General features: G+C 39.9%; 3 protein-coding genes and 2 long non-coding RNA genes across 19 annotated transcripts in view; 3 read left to right on the plus strand and 2 right to left on the minus strand.

The window, feature by feature from the left end:
- On the plus strand, positions 1 to 15,829 carry LOC122576312 (ubiquitin carboxyl-terminal hydrolase 4-like). 5 transcript variants are annotated; one of them, XM_043746433.1, is made up of 9 exons: positions 1 to 154; positions 5,638 to 6,002; positions 6,695 to 6,772; positions 9,026 to 9,226; positions 9,704 to 10,508; positions 12,523 to 12,618; positions 13,039 to 13,391; positions 13,508 to 13,833; positions 14,002 to 15,829. In XM_043746433.1, exons 2-9 carry the CDS (start codon positions 5,716 to 5,718, stop codon positions 14,316 to 14,318), a joined length of 2,463 nt encoding a protein of 820 aa, XP_043602368.1. In that variant the 5' UTR covers positions 1 to 154; positions 5,638 to 5,715; the 3' UTR covers positions 14,319 to 15,829. The 5 variants fall into 5 exon arrangements, with proteins under 5 accessions (XP_043602368.1, XP_043602365.1, XP_043602369.1 ...); XM_043746430.1 differs by having other exon boundaries at positions 9,026 to 10,508; XM_043746434.1 differs by having other exon boundaries at positions 9,026 to 9,920.
- On the minus strand, positions 8,001 to 9,018 carry LOC122576338. The gene is made up of 2 exons (XR_006319707.1): positions 8,783 to 9,018; positions 8,001 to 8,686 (listed from the first exon to the last, which is right to left on the minus strand). It is a non-coding gene; the product is annotated as an uncharacterized LOC122576338 (long non-coding RNA).
- Positions 14,891 to 22,165, minus strand: part of LOC122576333 — an 8,837-nt gene continuing 1,562 nt past the window's right edge. For 2 of the 9 annotated variants that reach the window (XM_043746490.1, XM_043746493.1), the window contains 3 exons: positions 22,042 to 22,114; positions 16,771 to 16,908; positions 14,891 to 16,393 (listed from right to left, as the gene is read on the minus strand). In XM_043746490.1, coding sequence (XP_043602425.1) covers positions 15,951 to 16,393; positions 16,771 to 16,813 — 486 coding nt within the window. In that variant the 5' untranslated portion in view covers positions 16,814 to 16,908; positions 22,042 to 22,114 and the 3' untranslated portion in view covers positions 14,891 to 15,950. Of the gene's footprint in view, positions 16,909 to 17,156; positions 17,719 to 18,814; positions 19,403 to 19,759; positions 20,223 to 20,478; positions 22,115 to 22,165 lie in introns of those variants that run through there. The other 7 variants (XR_006319700.1, XR_006319703.1, XR_006319704.1 and 4 more) reach the window with 6 other exon arrangements.
- Positions 17,146 to 20,012, plus strand: LOC122576334. 3 transcript variants are annotated; one of them, XM_043746496.1, is made up of 4 exons: positions 17,146 to 17,272; positions 19,447 to 19,611; positions 19,705 to 19,750; positions 19,873 to 20,012. In XM_043746496.1, the coding sequence occupies exons 1-4, from the start codon at positions 17,237 to 17,239 to the stop codon at positions 19,914 to 19,916; spliced, it is 291 nt and encodes a 96-aa protein (XP_043602431.1). In that variant the 5' UTR covers positions 17,146 to 17,236; the 3' UTR covers positions 19,917 to 20,012. The 3 variants fall into 3 exon arrangements, 2 of the variants coding, with proteins under 2 accessions (XP_043602431.1, XP_043602430.1); XM_043746495.1 differs by having other exon boundaries at positions 19,447 to 19,750; XR_006319705.1 differs by lacking the exon at positions 17,146 to 17,272 and adding an exon at positions 17,896 to 18,437 and having other exon boundaries at positions 19,447 to 19,750.
- The window catches only part of LOC122576341, a 1,249-nt gene continuing 1,039 nt past the window's right edge, over positions 21,956 to 22,165 (plus strand). The window contains exon 1 of the long non-coding RNA XR_006319710.1: positions 21,956 to 22,090. This is a non-coding gene — a long non-coding RNA (uncharacterized LOC122576341). The remainder of the gene's footprint in view (positions 22,091 to 22,165) is intronic.

The following is a 22,165-nucleotide window of genomic DNA, read 5'->3' on the forward strand; positions in this document are numbered from 1 at the left end:
GTAGTCGCGGAAGCGATGACTGTCAACGCGGAATTCGGCAATCTTGTAATCGCCATATTGTTTGCACACACGTTGTGTTAGCGAAGTCAGTGGTGATAATCTCGTGGTGTCTTAAGTGTTTAATAAGCCACGAGAGGGAAGCGTGGAAAAAAAGGTAAATACTCGAGTAGCAAACTCGGTCGGCGGCGAAACCACACTCGTACCAAATCGTGTCAAAGATTTTTCCAGTAAAAACGAGCATCGTGACGTGATCTACATATAAAACCGTGTTGTAAATCGATCGTGTGTCTCGAGTCTCGTAGCGTCGAGCGACTATTTCCTCAGCTCAGACACATCGAATCGGAAGTTCCGAGTATTCGTCACGGTGTGTGACGTCACCGACAATTCCGAGGGATGGCCCGTGCTTTTCAGCATCGCGACGCATCACCTCTCCTCCCCTTTTTTCCTCGTAAAATCTCCGTAAGAGCGTAAGCTAAAATTCCTTGCTGCTCGATAAACGACGACATGATCGAGGGAACGCGAACGTGTTCATCTACGTAACACTGACGTTTTCTAGTGAAATCGTGTACACATTTACTTTGGACGAATTAATCAAGTGAAAACCCCTATCTACTTGTGTAAGAGGCATACAGCCCGTGAGTATTTTCCATTTTATAATGAATGGCTCGTATGTGTGAAATATACGATTATATATATATACGAGTCTGTGGGTTTTAACTTTGGAACGTGAGAAATGCCAAAGGCTCTGTGTCCAAATCAACGCGTCTTTCTTTCTCTTTCTTTACCATCTTGTCGTCCTATCACTCTATCCTTGTCTCTCCTCCAACCGTCCCCCTTTCTCACTCTCTCTCTCTCTCTCTTTCTCTCACTCACTTACTCTCACTCTCTATTTCTTCCCTCCTGCGCACAGTTTACCGTCTCTTTCTCGCGTTTTCTTACTCTCTGGCCTCGTGAACGCGGAGTTAGGTTACAAATCGAAACAGCTCGATAAAAATATTTCAAGTATCCAGAAATGTTTCCCTTCCACACCATCGCATCAAGCTGAAAACTTTACTTCAGGACACCAAGAATTGGTGACTAATCCCTATCCGTGGTGTCGTAGCATTGGTAGATAAACTTTTGGCGTTCTAAAGGGAAGTTTAACCTTGCTGTGATCCTCAAATTTTGATAATTCAATTTTGTTTTTATTTTAGCAGTAAAAGAGATTTATAGTATTTTAAGAAAATATTTATCTTAAAATTGAGATGAGCAGTTATGCATACCAATAACAGTCTTTTCATATCTTACCTGAATTTGAAATATTTTCTAACGTCAAAAAATACCACTGGATAAAAAATGATCGAAAGAACGCAGCAGGGTTAATTGAGTCAATGAACTTGAAAATTGTATCGTCCTCGTATCAAAATCATGAATGTGCAAATTTTTCAGTAATTTTACGCTAAATTGCGAATCTCTATAATCTATTGAATCGCATATTCATGGCATTGCTATAAGAGAAACGACATCTTCATGAAAGATAGGGAGAAATGGGAAATATATAGTACATATACAATGTCGAAAGAGCTGGCAAATCGTTTTGATTGAATCATGATAAGAAAGATTCGAATTATTTTAGATTTGAAAAACTGTCCAAGATTGAGATCTTGATTTTAATAGATTTAAATTCATACGATTGACGAAAGAGAATTCAGAGTTAAGTGAGAGAATAGGATACGTGCTGTACACGATCGTAATATTTTAGCAATGTTTTCAATTCTTGTGACATATCGTATCGCGTAAATCTATTTGTTATTATAATCGCTCATTGTGTTTTATTTCTTTCTCCTTTTTTATTCTCTTGAAAACGCAAAATAGAGATTCTTCATATTATAGTTCTGTATCCAAATAATAAACAATGTTTCTACGTTCCTTATCTTTTCTTTCTTCTTCCTTCATCCTTTTTTTTACTATTGTTTTCGGTAAAATCACATTTTATTCGATCACATTTGAGTTGAAGTTTCTCTTCTCTTCTGCGAAAGAAATCAGTCATGGAAGTTTACATACGCTTTACGAGTTTCGTGTGTTTCCATAATACATTAACGTATTTCCAGAAGGAATTAAAAAAATGTAAATATTTAGCTCACAAAAATTTTAACATAGAACTATATCAGAAATTGCGAAATCTTTAACTTTATCAATACCAGGAAGACTGTAAGACTTACGGAGTATTAATACATTACAAAGTCTACTTTTTTCTATAATTTCATGTAAGTATAAGTGTATGCATTCTTGTGAGGCATTGCATCTTCTACTCTTCATTTTATTTTTTAAATATGTGTCATACGTTTAATATAAAATTTGATGCTAAAAGATATTGCTCTTAAGTTTAAGTGGTATACCATTTAGGTGTATGCGGACTTTTGTGACTGGCTGTAGGTGTATGTGTCGCGTTATCTTATGTAACCCAACGCGTTACACACGCACGGATACGACGAAACCAGTGTGCGGTTAGATAAAGATCATAAGTGAATTCGATCGGTCCTATTAATCGCGTTACAAGTGCAGTTGTACGCAAACTGGAAGCATCGTCACGTGCGAGTGTACTCGTTACGCGCCTCACCTTTGACGCTTCTACTTACATACGTATTTTTCATATGAGTATTACAAATAAAACATGGTCATGTTTATGTTCAACTATGTACATCTTTCCCTCTCTATTACTTTTTGCTATCATATTTGCTTCAAGATGATCCATTGACTGTGAATAACATATCTTCTTTCTTTAATAAGTTTCTACATTGATCATAGAAAAAAATAGTTAGTGCCTTGCTTCTTGTGCATTCTTTTTCCACATTTCGCAGCTTAAACAGGAAGAAAGAGACAAAAGGTATTAGCATAGTGGCGTTGTTGTATACTACCTACCAATACGTGACATTACCATCGTAGACGGTGATTTGAAATGCTAAAAACAAAAATGCTAGGATATGTGTTCCACCTCGTTTTCGTTGCGTAAACGTATAACCTGCTCTGCCAGGGATCCACGTGTACTGATTCTCATGATGTAATAGGCGTGATCCATTGATCGAATAATGCGGACCGTTTTCTACTCTGTCATCTGCGTTTCGAATTAAGTTTAAAATATCGTCACTTCCGTTTTTGCCATATCCATTTTAAACATGATTACGTAAAGACTATCAGAGATGTTGATGAATACTTATTAGCTTAAAAAATTACATAATTTTGATCAATTCTCCGATTATTTCCAGAAATATGTTTTTCCAAATTTTAGAAAAATTGCGTAGGATACTTGAGTACATTGAACGTAATTAATGAAATCGCACGCTTCAGGCATTTACTGGCAGGTTCGCATCATAGGATTAGTTACATAATTTCCAATTGTGCTCTTTATCTGATTACGTAACTGCGTTATTGACTTTGCGAAATATAAGAGATGACCCGTAATATCTTTGCCGTAATTTTTCAGCGAGATGCTGTTTTACGCACGCGATGTATTTTTTCTCTTTCCTCCAGCATCTGACCTTCTGGAAGTTGAAAGAAAAATACTAACAAATTATTAAGCTCAATTCATCTTGCGCAATTCATCTTGGAAAAGAACTTTAAAATGAAATTCGATATACTTTACCGAATGATTCGATCGAAATATTTAAAGGAAAGTAAATAATTTTACATGTTACACGATCTGCGAGGAAATTCAAGACGTTTCTCATATTGGTTTTGCGCGTCTGATGTATTCCGGTGAAAACTGGGATGGTTGCCAGAATCAAGGGAAAAATGTGGTTGCTTTCTTGATGCTAGGTATTTGGCAGAGACGTGGATTTTCTTCTTGGAAGTTACACGCGACTTTTACGCCATCATTCACTCCAGAAACAAAATTCGAAAAATTGTTAATAATAGATTGAAGATGGAATTTACTTAACTTGCGACGGTAAAGCAGTTTCCTACTTTTAATTCTTTTTTGCATTGTTAGGTTATGGACGAGATAAAAGTTGCGGTGTTACCGAATTAATTGAACCCTGCCTATTAGTTAATAAATATTTCTTGCTCTTCCATTTGAGACTTACTGTCTGAGAATCTACTGTCAAAACACATTGTAAAGTGACCCAAAAGCTATGCAAACGAAAATGAAAAGATAGAAAATCTGGGACTGTATATCCTTTATGCGTTATATGTTGGCTATTAGTTAGATTTCTCGGTCATCGATCTTTCATCGAATCAAACTGATCAACGTATAGCAGGGTTAAAACAATAACACGCGTGCTGAGTATCAAGCAGTGCGCGGGTAGTTACTTTTTTCGCCGGCTCAAGGTCAGTTTGCTTTTTTTAGCACGACCCAGTAACCTCTGGCATTTCTTTATTTTGTATTCCCGCTCTTCTTCGCGGAATTTGACAGTTGGAGTATCGACGGTACAGTTCCTTCTCCCTATTGTAATTTATTCCACACGGAGACAGAACTAATCAATATCCGATTAATCACATAACGCAATGCGGTTTCCGCTTCCAGCGTCCAGTGAAGATCCGTTATTTTTTCACGAACACCGGGTAGATTCTTTTATGGAAAAAAGGGGGACAAGGTGAAATAGCTTGCTCGAGTTGCAAGGTCGACGCTGAAGCTGAAAATCGTTCTTGTTTCTCTCGTTCTTCGGAAAGAGAATGCTTATCGATTAATTTTTGGTCTAATTTTATACATAATGTGTGTCATTTGGATTACTAGAGTACTTTAAGCATACCCTCGAGTTTAGGTATGAAGATGTAGGTCTTGTGGATTTCAAAATGGGACAAGTAAGACAGTTTGTATAATAATCAGATTTTTCTGGGTCAGACTGTTACGGATTATATGGAACACGGTATAGATCGGAGTTCGTTATATCTGGACTCTATTTTATCGTCGTTCAACACTTCCAAAAGTCTTCTTACCTAATGCTCTTTAGTGGCTGACGTTTTACGGATCAGCCACGTCAATTTCTTCGCGTACAATGTCAAAATCCATTTGCAAAATTGAACCAGTTCTGGTAAAAATCGATGTATTATATGTAAGTTCTTTGATTTATGGTACTATAAAATGCAAAAGCCTTGGGCTATCTACGATATTCGAATTTTATGACAACAACTAACCGTACCTTTAGGAAATACTCCTATATAGTTTTTTAAAAATGAATCTTCAGATATTCTCTTTATGATGATTATATATATATATATATATATTATATACATGTTCATTTGTGATTTCAATGGCTCACAAATTTGTTAAAAATGATTCGAGAAAGAACAGAATTAAAATAACGTCAAAACTATCTTTATGTTAATTCATAAGAAACAAAATTTCCACTCGTTATTGTAGTGTGGAGACTTTCGCACAATACTTAGATTTACGATTGCATTTAAGCCGGTTACACAGGATTCATACTTATCAGCAGCTTCTTACATCCTCTTGAAACTTGAATAAGTATAGATTAATCGATAAGAAAGAAACAATAGAATTAGAATGGAACAGTTAACAGGATTAAATTCTTCCTGGAGAAATTAAACACACCCTCGGAATACTCGGAATTCAATTAACACTCTAGTAAAAAAAAATTGTTTAGAAAGTATCCCAGTCGATACACTGACCAATCTCTGCTAAATTGTGTTGGAATTCAGGAAAAGGTTTCTATAGAAGAAAGTCGAAAAGAGAGAAAAGAGAGAGAGAGAGATTGTGAGACTGGTGACCCGGGTGCAATGTCGTATCACCGTGGGGGCCAGGCGGGCGCCGTAGCAGTGTCGTACAGCACCAGTCCAATGGCGCCGCATTCTCCTAGCAGACGATGTTCCAGCGGTAACAGCGGCAACACCAGTTCCTCTATCGGCAACTCCACCTCGAAGCTGAGCACCTACCGATCTACTGCTTCGTCGTCGATTCTAGATCGACCGACGAACTTCTACTCGTCCTCGTCGACATCAGGCAGCTCGGGCTTTCGTTCAAACTATACAACTGAGTACAGGCGATCCTACTGCCCATCAGGCAGGTGAGTCTTTTTTCCTCTCTCGTCACGTTCTCCATCTTCCATGTTCCCTTATTCGGGATTCCATTAATGGATTCCAGGGATCGGCAATCACGTGCAGTTTGTAAAGATCGAAAATTAGGAACAAGCAAGTCTAACCCTTTGCTGCCCTTGTTTCAAATAGAACTTCAGACTTTTTATATCGTTTAAAGTCTAGAAGTACAGCAATACCCTGCTGATTGGCCATGTGGCTGAATCTGGTCAGTTAGCAAGGCAGTATATAATAAGAATTATGATCAAGGATATTATGTACTTTTTTCGTTAATTACATCTTACGTCCGCAAGGGGTTGGTCCATTGATGTATTTGGAATATTGGCACTGAAAAGATAGAAATTGATTGAAAGAAGTTTATAAAGAGGAAGATTGGTTAAGGGGAGGCGTTTTACTTCCGTCGATACTCCACTGACTGGTCGAATGCATGCTTCTCTTGACTTCTTGTCAATTACTTTGTTTCTTTGGACCGTTCAGGCTTTCCTTTACTGGGGTTGGCCTTGGGCAAGCAGCTGATTATATCAAGTATTACACGTACTTCGATATTATAAATAATGTTCAATATTAGAACTAAACTTGTGGTTAGCGTGCTGCCGATCCCGAGCTTCTTGACAATGCGAAAAAGGAGGTTAATTAAATAGTTGATACTCGATCGGCCCTACAGTTTCTACTCGTCGGCGAACACGAGCATCCGCAGGAGTTACATGTCGGAGTACAGCCGGTCTCGCAGCTCACCCACAAGGTGAGCAATCTCCGTGAACAGGGGTATAAGACAGCCGGGGTCACTGTCTATGAGATCAAGGCCCCGATAAGTTTTCACCGATTCTGTGCAGTATCTTCCTGGTTTCTCCCACATTTGTCAGCAATCGATTAAATAACTGTAATTGCTTGATGCACAACTAACGTCCACTTTCGGAATGGATTTCCTGAAATGCTAAACAATAGTTACCAGTTAGGCTGTTAACTATAGCGGCGCGGTTGTTGCTCGAAGCCATGGTTGTCAGAGACCACATGGCGGAAGTTCCTTGTCATCGATCTTTCCTTCCTTTTTGTCGGCCGATGAATCACGCTCGTGTCAATTGCGTTTCTTTATCGCGGGGAATGCGACGACGTGGATAAAATGGCTACGGGACGCACGTTATAAATACATCAGCCGGCAACAGGTATCCCAACGACACCCTTTACAATGCGCCAATTACTTTTGTTCGCGTCACAATGATTCAATTAGGAAGGCGCGACGTGCGAGTCCCCGTTTCTATGGCATGGCCGAGACGACGACAAAGCTCGAGATCGATAGTAAATGGGCCGTATAGGCTTGCACTGGCTGTCAGAGAACTAGTTATACACAGAAATCCTGTCTATCCACTTGCCATTGATGGAAGATAGTAGATATTTTGTCTGCTCTTTGGACAACAAAACTAGCTCCTCTTGCTTACTTGGCGTTAAACATGTGATTGAAGTCATAAGATCTGCCAGTCACATTGTGGTCACCGTTTTTGGGAAGCATATCAGTGGGATGATATGCAGATGATAGAGGAGGCGGTTGCTCGGTAGCCTTGAGTTTTGATTTTGGAGTGGTTATAGAATTCGTGGAAGTGAATGTAACCCTCTATAACCAGAGTTTTGCCTGCTGACTAATTGATATAATTAAACTGCTTGATAGTAGTGGAGTGATATAGAAGCTATGTCTGATTATCCCGTAATACTTTTATGTATAACATTTTCAATATTCATATTCATTTTCACATACAAAATTCATAACAGAATCAAAATATTTTGGAATAGTTGGACAACGTACTGTGAAAGGTTCTTATGGACGCATTTCTGTTAGTTGTGTAACGACAACTAGTAACGATAAAAGATATTACTCGACATTATTTCCAAATGATCTGTTGCCACCTAGGAAAGGAACACGAAATATTCGTTAATATTTTTTATGGAATTATTTTCATGTGCTTAAATATACAACATTTTAGTTTGATAGGTGGTTTAATATCTTTGCAAATTTTTGTAAATATACAAGCAAATAACTGTCGATTTATTTTACATCACCGCACGTCACTGTGGACTGTTGAGAAGCTAGAGCAAAGTTTAACTTCCGCAGGGAATAACTGTCACGATAAACAGCCATGTGGATATAAATATACATACGTACAATCCATTCGTGCTGGTCGATCGATCGCGATTGACGTGGTGGAAGTGTAGCGAAAGGCCTTGACCTCGCTTTGAATTGTCTTCTGGTATGGTGTGTGGAGAGACGGGAAGAGAAGACAGTTACTTTCTCCCCGACGTCTCTTCCTTAACTACAACGAGATATTTAGCGCACATGTGCACGAACGCGCACAAGAATGCGTGTATATTTTAAATATCTAGTGCGTATTCCCGGCGCTGTGTCCAAATCCACGAACGGTGTCACGCGTCTGATTTGGTAACCTCCAAACCTCGAAGAGGATCTGATCAACATGTAGGTCAGCGGCATCGGCCTGATCGTCTCGTGTACTTACCAACTTCCTTTTCTCTATTCATCAAGGAGAATTATTCTGATACTACTGGACCTTTCCCCGCTTCGTTCTCCTTCTTTTGAAACAGTTTTAATCTCTTGCTGAACTATATAGGAGTTCAGAGGATTGCACGATTTCGTAGAACGGAGTATATTCTAAAAATTTGTTTAGACAAAGTGTTCAAGGAAATGTTCTGATTAAGAAGGAATAGATCGTTAATGGGTTGATAGTCGAAAGAAGTCTATACTTACAATTTGATAAATCCAGCAGCCTCCGATTTATTTCATTATTAATTACTACTAACGTAGACAGAAGCGGAGTGCTTATTCATTTAGTTATATATGTGGGTTGCGCGTGCGTGTGTTTACGAACGTGTTTCGCGTATGCTGGCTGATGATTGCGTAATCTGGAGAAAGAGAGGGTAGCCCTTGGACGCGGGCCCAGACGAATGAAAAAGGATGTTCGCAATATTCACATTGGCTGAACGTTTGCAGGTCAGTTTCGTCGTCGACGTACAACAGCACGGGCAGCAGCGGTGGCACGGCCACGAATGTGACGACAAACGGCACCAGCGGCAGCAGATTCGGCTTGTCTACGTCGTCGTCCTCGTCGAACATCTCTGTCGGAAGTTCGTCCAGGGATAGAGGGATCCCGGAGTCTTCGTCGAGGCTAGAAATAGCGGCAGATCTGATCAGGTACTCGCCGTCCGGTTACATACCGAATATCCGTCAAACGAGCAGCACCAGCAGCACTAGTGGAGCCCATCATCATCATCATCATCATCATCATCATCAGTGGAAGCATCATTCAGCCGGTTCCTCGTTGACGGAATTGTTCGGTGGCGACGATCGTGATATAGCCATCGAACGTAGTACCGGCAGAGATCATCGTCCTGAGTCGTCGCTCTCCTCGTCCTCCTCGTCGTCTTCCTGCGCCGTTGGTGGTGCACTTTGGTCCAGGTCAAAAAGAAGGCCACTGTCCAGCAGCACGGTGCTCAGCAGCGGGCATGCACGCGCAGATAGTGCCGCGTCGCCAGGCGAGGTAACGATTGACGAGCGCGGCACGATCCGCGACCTAGACGAGGACGACGACGATGACGACGATAACGACGACAAGGACAATAACACCGATGACGATCAGCATAACAACAACAGCAGTAATGGGAATATCAGCAGCGGCAGTGGGGACGCCTGTGATTCTGGTCAATATGGGATAATAAACAACAACGACCGCGAGCACAAACACGATCACGACCCCGACCACGACCACGACCCTGACGACGACCACGACAAGGACGATGACGACGAGGACGACGAAGACAACAAGCTGAACAACCGGCATCATCGGCAACAACAGCAGCAACGCGGTGCTGCCTATCGGATTGACGAGGTTTCACCAGCTAAGCGTAACCTCTTGTCGCCTGTGCTCGGTGGCGGTGCTGGCGTTGCTGGTTTGATCGGTGTTAAGCTCAACTTGTTCACTAACCTAGCCACTAATCCGAGTAACGGCGGGCTGCTGATTAATAACAACGCTCGGAAGAATATCCAAGGGGTAAAGGAAGAAGAGGAGGACATCGAGATCGAGGACGAGACTGCTAGAGGCGGTGGTGAGGTAATACACGGCATCAAGGACGTCGTCACCTCCATCGACGTGATTGCCTTCCTCCGTGGTGGTCGCACTGGAGATCCGGACAGTCTCGAGGACAGTGAGCAGCAACGGAAAACGTCTACTTCGTACGGTATCGATCAGACCGGGTTCGTAGGCGGCAGCACGCCGCCCATCTTGCAAAACGGTGTGGCGGGAAGACCGTCCGGTACCTATGGAGACGACCCATCTGTGCCTTCCACGTCTAGGAGACCGGATGGTCACTTCTCGGGGACAACCGCGAACACTGCCAGTAATCTGACCTCCTCCTCGTCGCCTACTGCACCGTCCACGGCTCACCAAAATCTCTACCGCGGGGTCGCCGACCAGTTTGTGAGTGTCCTTTAGTCATTTCCGTTAATCATTCAATGGGAAGACATCGTAGTCTTGTCTTATGAAACTTTTACTTACTAGAAACATCAGTAAAAGTGTGTCCTAAGAGAACGAAGTATGGCCTGCCCAGTGCTACGTTGTGAACATCTCAAGATTTATTAGTTTCCGTCATTTCTTTTTTATAGTTTCTTCTGGTTTTCGTTAGTTGCTGTTTTAGGAACCTCGCTTTCATTTGGCATATATGTAACATATGCTATAGAATTTCGTTTCATTCTAATGTTCTATTATTAAGAAACACATATCTGTCATTCAATGGCGCATAGTCTTACAACAGCTTTAAATGCGGCCAAAAATGCATCCGCCTTCTTTTATATATGTAGAGGCGTGTGCGTAACTGTGATGGATCATTGTATCTTGTAAACCGCCATTTTTCCCGACTTATGGAAGGTTCAGTGACTCGTAACGAATTCCTGATGGTATATAGATTTACATAGAATAGTGGTGGTAGATGGAAAAAGATGGACTATGAATCGAAACGTTAGGTTATGCTTTTCCATTGCTCATCTAGTCACTTGTTACGAAACTAGTCTATGTTTTTCTTCGAGCACACGCCATTCTGTTCGACGGTTAGTCGCGAGAGCTGGCTTTTATTAATAGACCAGAGCTCTTCGGGCAGGGGAAAGAGTGCGAGAAAGAGAGAGGAAACCGGCGGTCAACGGATCTCTCATAACATAACGGTACCTAGTAGCAACGGGTGTTCTTTATGTCGAAGTATAACTATGCGTATGAAGTACACAACGTATCCTGGTGCATTCACTGCTAAAAACTGCATCGTTTCTGCAGGAAAGATCTTGAAGACCGATACAAATCTTCTTCACGACACGGGCAATTTCTGTCATCGATGACAACGAGTAGCGTGCCAGTTTCAGACATCATTTTGACTACGGAGTGGGGAGAGACTATCGGAGTGGGATATCTTTGAATATTCACGAAAAGATTCGTGGTTGACCGCAGAAACTTTCCTTCAGCTCGCATAGATGTGATCGTTTGAACTTTGTGCCATTTTTCAGTTCTTCTCATTCTCGTGAATCCTTGAAAGATACTTTCAACGATATGACGTCTATTTATTCGCTATGTTCATCTGACAACGTACTCGGAAGCTCGAGAGAAATAGAGCGTGGGTTGGTTAATGCAGAGGGACTGGAGGTTCTCGAAAGTTACACCGTGTAAACTGGCTTATACCCAACTGATAGGCTGGGGGTTGTGGTGCGTGTGGGTAGTAATTACTCTGCTGTTCGTGTACGCGTTCCTGTTGGGCGTTGCGGCTCCTCTGACGCCTCAGAAACGCGTCTCTTTTCGTGTTTATTCAGTACAATTCAACAGTCCCGTAGTGACCGCGCGCGCTACTCTACAGCCTCCAGCCAGTTGCACGAAGGTGAGTGTTCGTGAAGAATATAGGTACAAGAGATACGAAGAATATACTTAGTTCCGTTCGAGCACGCAATGACGTCGACGTCGTCGTTAAGTACCGATTCTTTTTCACGACTGTTCGACGCTTTAAATATTTACGCTGTCTTCCCTTTTCTGAATATATTATGTTGGGCGTACTTTCTGTTCGGAACAATCCATACGCTGAGGTTGAACACACCGAAAAATGTACGTACCGTGTGGTATTTCTTTTCTTTCAATACCGGTGATGCACATTACTAATCCAAATGCCGTGTTCTACATAATCGGTCCATAACTAACCGGTCTCTCTCTGTATAGCACGTATCCATCCCCAAGGTCATATCGACTTCGTGGTATGTGTGTGTGCGTGCGTATACATATATTCGTGTGAGATGCTCTTTATGCCGCAAGCTAGACACCGCCACCACCAAAGAAGTATAACTAGTCGTGCTTAGAACAGAGAACGCGACAGAATTTGACGGTTTTCTTTCCCCGTAGAGAAGTAGATGCCTAGAAAATAGTAATTCAGTTAGATTTAAAAATGTAACTCTTATCTTTATTACAGGAAGGAAGCCCGACAAACAAGTCAGCACGTAATCGACTACAAGCGCATCGCGATGAGCGATGTGGACTAAACGGGTTGCGAAATATTGGAAACACAGTAAGTATACACTAATTATATATCAAGAATATGTACTTATGATTACATCAACTTTTATGCTGCGACATTGGTCTGTGTTCGAACTTTGTATATAATTATTTATCCACAACAACATGTATATTTGCTAGTAATATGTAAAAGGATTAATTTGCGCCTTTTAAAGTTGAATGTGCTGTACAATCAAAGAAAGAATTAATTACGCAGTGTAAAGTTCAAGGGTGCAATATTATGACCATGTTACGTGTTAAAACGGGATATTTCTGTTTCTCCAGTTAAAGTTTCTTTACTGCTATGTATAAAGTAGTTCTTAATATATTTCCTTCAGAATCTACATAGTGCTGGACCCTACTTGTACACAAAAAATGACATTAAAGACCATTTGAAAGAACCGGTTTTTTTACTAGTGTTTCTGTCTTGCAGTGTTTTATGAACAGTGTGATCCAATGTTTGAGCAACACGAGACCGTTACTGGAATATTTGCTGAACGAACAGTACCTGGCGGACATAAACACCTCCACAAGCAGTATGAAAGGGGCTCTTATCAAGGCCTTCAGTCAGGTGATTCACGAGCTGTGGGAGGTGGGCGGTGATCTCGTGGTTAACACGACGGCGCTTAAATCCCAAATACAAAGATTCGCACCACGTTTCATGGGGTACAGCCAACAAGATGCTCAAGAATTTCTCAGATACTTGCTGGAAGGACTACATGAAGATGTAAACAGGGTGACGGTGAAGCCGCAACCGATACACACGGATATTCCTGAAATGTACACGTAAGAAAACCTTAAATCTTATTTGTGGATACGAAATGTAAGAAAGAAAAAATTATTAAGAATGATGACGTCTAAAACTACTATTTAAATAAATGTTGGTGATTTTTTATGAATAGTGACAGTCAGAAGGCAGTAGAGAGCTGGAAGCGCTACCTGCGCAGCGAAGATAGTATGATAGTGGACGTGTTCGTGGGCCAATTACGTTCATCGTTGCACTGCACTTCTTGCGACCACGTATCGGTTACATTGGATCCTTTCTGGGATCTAAGCTTGCCAATACCGGCCAGAAGTGGTACAGTGAAGTTGAGTCAATGTTTGGAACACTTCACGCGAGAAGAGGTGCTCGACGGTGACGAAAAACCGACTTGTTCCAAGTGTCAGATGAGGAGAAAGTGCACGAAAAGCTTCAGCATACAGAAGTTCCCGAAGATTCTTGTTATTCGTATCCTTTCCCAATTTTAATGAAGATTAAACGTTAAACAGGTCATGGTTAGTTATTATGTGCTGTGAAATCCTATTATGTACTTGTTAAAGAGTAATTTCTTATCAAATGTCGAAATTTGGATCGCGCTACTTATTTCATCATAGCTTCCTTAATGAAAATTTAAAGATTTAAAACGTTTTTCACCGATGGAACGATTCCGCAGCAAGTTAAACGTGATGGTAGATTTTCCATTGACAGGTTTGGATCTCAGTGCCTTTGCCGCGCCCAGAGTTCCGGGTTGTACGTACAATTTGTACGGTGTCGCGAATCACTCGGGCACAACGCACTCCGGCCATTACACGGCGTATTGTAAGCATCCATACTCGGGGGAGTGGCATGAGTATAATGACAGCCGTGTGTCCGTCGTTCCAGCGCGATCGGTCGTTTCCAACGAAGCCTACGTACTGTTCTACGAGCAACAGCCTCACAGCTCTCACTTGTAACCTTACGCCATGCCTAGAGTATAAAAAGACGACCATCTTGCCTCTCAATACCTCAGTCCAGCATATAATATAAAAAAAGAAAACAGACAAAGAGAAAAGGAAGGGAATTAATATACTTTATCGCATGGTATTGAAAAGCGACTAAACATTGAACGACGAGAAACGCTGAGGTCGTTTTTATCGAACATAAAAAGCGGATCGTGTGTGTATTGTGTGACTATTGGCGATAATCATGTTCCATTATAGCCAAATTTTTGTTTTTCTTCGTGGTTAGAGATATTCCACCGTGTTCCAGACATTTTTGTTTCGGCTTCTTCAGAAACCAGATGCTTTCATGCATTTTTCAAAGAATCGCTGTGAATAATTCTCTAAAGATTAATAAGATGCTTAGTATGAACAAACATTTTTGGAAGTTAAAGTTACAAACAGAAGGTCTCACCAGGATTCTCGAACCATCGTCTTCTCTTTCGAATCTTCACGTTTCTCTTTATCTTTGACTTTTTTCTCTTCTAGTTCTTCTTTATATAGTTTTTTTTTATATTAGTTCTTTTTTTATATGAAGTGAATGTATCATGTGTTTCAAGAACGAGATTTGCCAGACGGGTTTAATAGAAGTATAATATATAAATTCATAACATTTGGTATTTGAAGAAAAACGAAGAGAAAATCATGACTTCGCCAAAAATCACGTATACGGAATAAAAAAAGCGCTTCGGATGTCTAGTTACTTTTGAATAGACGATATAGTAAAAAACATACATCTATCCTCACTCTTCACTGAACACCTGGCAATCTACAACTATTTACTTTTGTAAAATATTTTGTTTAATAATATCACACAGTCAAGAGTTATTTATTTAATTTATGGAAAGAAAAAACTGATAAAATATTAATATATTCGATATTGACGAATATAATATATATATATAAATATATATTATTATATACGTATTACATACCAATAAAAAATATAACATTAAGGGAAAAAATGAACATATGAAATAGTTTTTCTTGTATTGTACTACGATTTCCTCTAAAGAAAAGAATATGATAATAACTCAACTATGTCCAGGTAATCGGAAGGAAAGACCTTAAATTGACGATTCTGAAAAAAACGCAATCTAAAAATTATGCATTTTCATTGTTCTAAAATCACGTTTAATTTTTTAAAAAACTATGACATCGTATTTAGTGAGGACTTATTGACTTTTGGAAGTTACGAATCGGTTTTGAATAATATTGCTTCATTAAATAAATTCTTCAAAAAAAAAAAAAACTAAACAAATTTATTGGTATACATAAAAATTCTTACCAACTTTGGCTAATCCGGTTTCCATTACAGCGTAAAAGAAAGTTATTACGAGTGAATTGATACATATGATCGATCACCCAAATCAAAATGTCCTTTCTATCCTCATTGGCCAATTTAAAAATTACTCAGTAGAAGTCAGTATTCTAAAACTACAATGGATTTCTATCACAAATAAATAATATTTTTAAACAACCGAAAATTCTTTATTATTAAATTATAGAAAATTTATTATAAGTATTACCGAAGTTGATGTTTTAATCTCTTTATTAGTATAAAAACTATATGAATTTGCAATTTTCCAATCGATAATTGCGCAAGCGCTATCCATCAGAAGTACAGAGCTGTTTGTCGGTCAATTCGCGATTATCATGATGCGAGATTCGCGATACAGATGGCGACGTTGCGCTCGTTAAACAAGTCTTGCCACGCGTGCCGGCGAAATAATGGAAATCATCGTCTCGTTGCCGGCTCGTGTACGTCGGCCTTCCCTTTCCTGCACGTATACATTGCGTACGGTGGTGTGCGCTCAACGTGCAGCCCGCATACACGTACACGTGCCCCGGGGGGTAGGGTTTCTGGATCCCTTGTTCTTTCCGCCGCGAAAAGAAGGGGTTTTTGCAATTGGCTGCCAGCCGTCTGTGTGCCGCGAATTCGCGAACGAGACACACGGTTCGAGTATGTGAACAGCCAGTGCACTCCGTCAAAGGATAATCCACCACGAAATAATTTTCTGGACTGCATGCTCCTTGATCCATGCGAGTTTCTGCAAAAAGATTTTACTAGTTCGTGAGTGGTTACTACGTCAAATGAGAGTTATTTATCGGAACTTCAAGACAGCTCGATAGTCTCGAAATTCAGACGCGAGGGAGGGAAATTTGCGACCGGTAGTGATGGGAACAACGTATTCGCAAGCAACGGCTACGATATTCTGTAAATAAAGGAACTGCTAACTATCTGAACTTACATATTTGTGAAAGTGTTGTTATAGTAGTATAGTATTTATTAATTTCAACCAACACGCCCAGAAATGAACTTGGTTAACAGAATTATCTGCCTCATACTGCATTCTTCTAATCTGAAGTTCTTGCTTGAGTCTTGTGTGAAAGTGTTGTTATATAGAAATACATTTGAAATACATACTCGTGTTTCTGATATTTTGCAATGATCGACGAATCGGTTCCATCACTACCTCAAGATTCTGTTCTCCTTCAAGCTTCCCATGATTCTTTACGTTTTTCTCTTTGTTGAGGCAGTACTCGCAGTAACTCAATAATGGATCTAAAATTACCAAGTGTGTTAATGAAATAGCTACAAAAATTAGAACAATTCATGTGTATATCGTTCGCGATGGGCACGCCAGTTTCGTGGCACGCCCCTGGCTCCCGTCGTTGGGGCAGAGAGACACACGACGACGATCAACCAAAGGAACGAGAGAAGGCACCGGGTGTGCGTGAGGGCAGTGATCTCTCAGGGAGCGGCGACCTAACATACGAACGAACGGTGTTCGATAGATATAAGATATATACATCGTCACGTTCTTTTCTCCGTTGTTTCCTATGTCGTTGGATTTTCTACGGTTAGAGATGTCTACGCACGGGTCCATGGGATGCGGCGACGTTCCTGTTCTCACTGGACTACCGAGGTAAAGAACAGAATTCGCATTTCCGCTGTTTTTCGTGCTGCCGGTTGATTCTGGCACGCGTTCGCAATTGTCGATCAAATGGAAAGGGATCAAGTTCAGTATGCGAATATGACGAATCGACTCTAAGGAGAATAATCATAGTTAATGATTCGCATTATCAAAAATCGATACTTAATTTGATTTGATATCGGACACTTGCCTACTTTGGACAAAATCATTTGTTAGAATGTACACTACCATGTATAAAAATTTGGACGCTTGATACAATCCAATAAAAATATTAATATTTGTATTATATCTTTAACATTATTACCTGAAGTCAAATGTTTCGCCAAATTGTAGCTAGAATATTTTTTTTATATAAACTTGTCGGATGTTAGCTGTAGACACATACTTCGCTTATTCTACAACTTATTACGACGCTTATTCTCAATATTAATACACACATTTAATGTCACTTAACTTAGGTTTCACTTTAGGATTCCTTACTTTTCTGTTTATGTTAATTAATATTAACTGTTGTTTTTATCGATATTTACTAAATGTAAATGGTTACTCGAGATAAGATTAAAGAGCTTTATTTGAAGAATATTTGATGTATATATTTGCGATTATTTGAAAGCGTTTAAATACTTATGCACGTTAGTGTACGTAATGATTCAATCGTAGGACGAAATACGGACTTTTAACGTTAATTTCCTTGTTTGAATGCTGATTGCGTTCTTGGCAGTATTCTTCGAGAATCGCAATTGTTTAAAATATCAAAGCGTGATATTAACAGTGCACAGAAATTTTTGAGTTCCGAGATTGATCGATACATATATCGATTAACATATTGACGAGATAACTAAAAATCGATCATCTTTATCGATCTTCTTATCGTCATTTGCAATCCTCGAGCCGATTGAAACGCGGGAAGCAACGTAGAGCAAGTTCAAGCGTACATAATGTTATCGGGCTATTCGATCGTGCGAGGTTAAAGATGCAAGGAGAGTCCTAGGTTAGGCTAATGAGATCGTAAACCATAGAAGGTCGATGTCATATGGTCAATTCTATTGTCAACAATAATAAAAGAGGCGATAATATATTAATACGTATATCATATTGAAGAAAATTAGTAAAAGACGTTATAAAAATTACTTTAAACATTAACAATTACTGACATGTGAGTACGATTTTCCATAATTAAAATAAATCCATGCAGTTTAGTTAGTGATTTTAAAAAAATAGGACTTTTTTGTAGTTATTTTAATTAATAGTAGTACGATGTTCGAAATCAAATTTTTCGAATTCTCTGCAGAACCTCGATTTTGTATTTGGCCATGAATGTGTTAATATAATCACTAACAATAGTAGCGCTGGCCACCCACTTTGCGGCCGCTTTTTTTAATCTATTAAAATTTTATTGCATGCATTGTAATAAGTTTCCTTAACTACATAATTTCGTATTTCATGACTTATTGTGAATAATGTTAAAAAGCCACTCTGCTTAATTCTCCAAATAATACGTTTAATTTTACTATTTTTTTAAACGAATCGCACCTGAAACTGGTATACAGTGGTTCACGAAAGTATTCTTACACTTCCAAAAACTTTTTATGTATGTGCATACACATTACACAAAATATTTTGAAATTTCATTGGCATCATTTCATAACGAGACACGATTATCGCGATGGCACTAATAAAATGTACAACAGATCTGAAAATGTATACAGATATTACAAGATGTTTATTAGATGAACAGTCGAGTATTCACATATTAGTAAGCCACAATATACGTATAATGAAATCCTTATCATCTTTAAGACTAACTGTGTTTTTAAGGTTACTATTCATACTCTATACTAACTTTTTCACTCAATATATGTTTGCAACAAAAATCTTCTAACTCTTTCATACATTTTCGGATTGATTTCAAATATTACTACAGTAATCCTGATAGTCGTATCTCGTTACAGTGCCAACGAAATTTCAAATAATTTCGTATAATGCACATAATATATTCATAAAATCATAAAATAAATTCTTTGGTAAGTATTCGAATACTTTCGTGAGATACTATACAAGGCGATTTTCAATGGTTCATAGAATCTCCATCTCGAGTAAATTGGTGGACATTGCAATGTTCAGCCTGCACCGTCTATCCTAAACTTTTCTTCCCCATACTCTAGCATACGGGGCGGGGCCGTTGCAGTGCATCGAAAGAGAAATTTTTCCGGCGGTTGTTGGCCCAGCCCCACGACGAACGGATACTAGGGTGTTTCCCACATGAATGGCAGAGCAGTGGAGGCACATTGCAAGCAAGCTGCAGCGCTGCAGTAGGCCTGTGGGCCAAGGTTCTCTCTCTCTCCCTTTTCTTCCTCTCTTCCGTACTCCTTTCTACTTGCTTTTTGTCTTGGATATTCTCTTTATCTCGACTACTTTTACAGATGAAAAACTGCTTGCAACCAGGAACGAATCAACAATCACGACTAGGTATTTCATTATTATTTTTGAGATATTTTATTGAACTTTCCCATAACGTTATTTTGTTATTTTTGTGTCTTCGACGTTCAAGTTGCAGTTGCATTAAAATATCAATATATTTTTTATTGTAGGAAGTTGCGGAAACTTTAAAATGAGAAGTCACCCAATCAGCTGAAATGGCAATTAGCCAGACCACCTCATATTTCAGTTTTGTTTAATTGTTTAGCACGATACGTTTTATTTCCCGGATGCAGATGCACTCGTGGTCCCCTCCATTGAGCCACTCTTCTAAGATCTCCAGAAGTTAACAGGCGTGACCCTTTCCCTTCTGGAGTTTTTCATGCGGACCCACCTGGTCTTTCATTGGCCAGGGGCTAAATGAGAATTTTTCCGATATGGCCTGTTAGGCCGGCCCTCTATTTATACGTTTCCCCATCGATGGTAGTCACGTTGTACTGCCGCTTTTATTGTTGCAACTTCTCTATATTAAACAAATTTGTTTCCATTATTATTAATTCCGCAATCTTTCATCCTCTTTATATTTCGAGTATATTATATTTTAAAATTTGTAGATATGTAAAGCGTTACTCGATGAAAAATGCACTGTTACGAGAAAAAAATACGCCATTTTCTGTCTCTGGTCTGTCTAGCCGAAGAGCATCGAGTTATTCTACATCGGTGGAGGCTCACAAAGCTATGTATATACCTACTATCGATGCTATGCGCAGTGCACATACCTGTACCGTGGTTACGCAGGTGTGCGTGACCTTTTCTCTTGCCGGGAATCGCTCAACTTTGCAGAAGAATCGCATTTTTCTGCGTAAGCTCGTTTCCCGTGTTCGATGGCAGGTGCATTCCGATACGATGCGTTTCCATCCTGATGCGTTGCTTCCTGTACCAGCTATATTTTGTTTCCATGTGCAAGCTTATTTTAGTTTTGGAAGTACTTTGCGGTCAATTTGTATATTAGATGGGGGTTAGGTAATACTGAATTCTTAACAATTTGTACCGATAAATTATAATTATTCTTATTTCATTATAGAAGTCTATAGTTAACTTATAACTATATCTATTTTTGCTAAACAACGACTACTAAACAAAGATCTAAATAAATTCAAGAGGAATGATCATGCAAGAGGAGGAAAGTACAACTGCCGTATCGCTTTTCAAACAAAATTTTCTCATAAAAAAAGGGGGAGTAGCGGCTGGTAGCCTAGTCGGTACATTCTGTATTGCTTTTTTCCGCGTCGTGGCAGCATAGCGTGCACACAGAGACGGTAGCGGTTGTCTGTAGCTAGGTTGAGGTTGCCGGAGGCCGCTTCTCGTCGTCTCTCGCTCGTCTAGTCGTGGCAAGGTGCATGCTCGGCATCGTGCACGCACGAACACGCAGAAAGCAATCGTTGGAGCAGCGTGTCTGGTAGGTACTGTAGGGGAAACACTGGAGACCAGATGCATTCGACCGGTATTACTGTATATAACACTGAGATCACTTTTGAATAATGCGGATTTTCTCAGAAGTCGAGTATAGCCGAGCCATACTCGATTCCATGAGTCACCATAAAGTTCTAAACTAAGAGAAACTTGACAATATTACGAAGAATGTCCGCGATGAAAAATTATTGAAACCTAGATGACGAAATTTGGAGGAAATATACTGCGATAGATGTTGATGTATCGGAAAAAAAGTTCTAGAAGGTTAAAGCAGCAAAAAGAATGGCCGAAATGCAGTAGTAGAAAGGAATGCCCGTGCGAAGCGGAGACTCCAACATGCGATGAAATCGGCCCTGGGAGCGCACAAAGCCGCGGGGGCGTTCATTTTACGCATCGACAGTAACGATGACGTTTTGTGAACGCAAAAGTACAAATGCGCCTTATTCCACTTTGGTCTAATCTAACATATCCTTGTTCTCCTTTTATTTTTAGACCAGCTTGGAATTTCCACTAACAAAATAATAGCAGCCTAACCTATATGAACAAGTTTGAAAATCGTGCAATTTGAGGAGAATCATCAGGCGAATATTTAAGAGAGATATTGGAAACTGGTCGAAGAAGGGAGACAGAGAGGTTCCTTTACGTCCGCGGGGCTTCGGTGTCAACAGGTTTTATTTTTGCCCCGCGAAAAGGCCAAGGTCCTCTTCTGCCCCTACCGTGCATACCCGCCAACAGACCCCTGCCCGCACGCCGCCCCTTTTCCCTTCTTTCCATCCGGATCCCCTCCATCGGCATCGTCGACGTGTCCTCGATAGGTGGGGAGGCTCCTGGGGGATGCTATGAAGAACCTTCTGGATTAATACCCGCACCTCAGGAGAATTTGCTCCACAACTCTGTTCTAAAGGTTCTATGAAGCCAGTACGTTGATAACACAACAATTTCCTGTAAAGGAGATATATACTTATGGAATATTTCTTTGTTAATTATTTTAAA

This window comes from Bombus pyrosoma, linkage group LG16 (genome assembly GCF_014825855.1).
Source record: "Bombus pyrosoma isolate SC7728 linkage group LG16, ASM1482585v1, whole genome shotgun sequence".
NCBI lineage: Eukaryota > Metazoa > Arthropoda > Insecta > Hymenoptera > Apidae > Bombus > Bombus pyrosoma.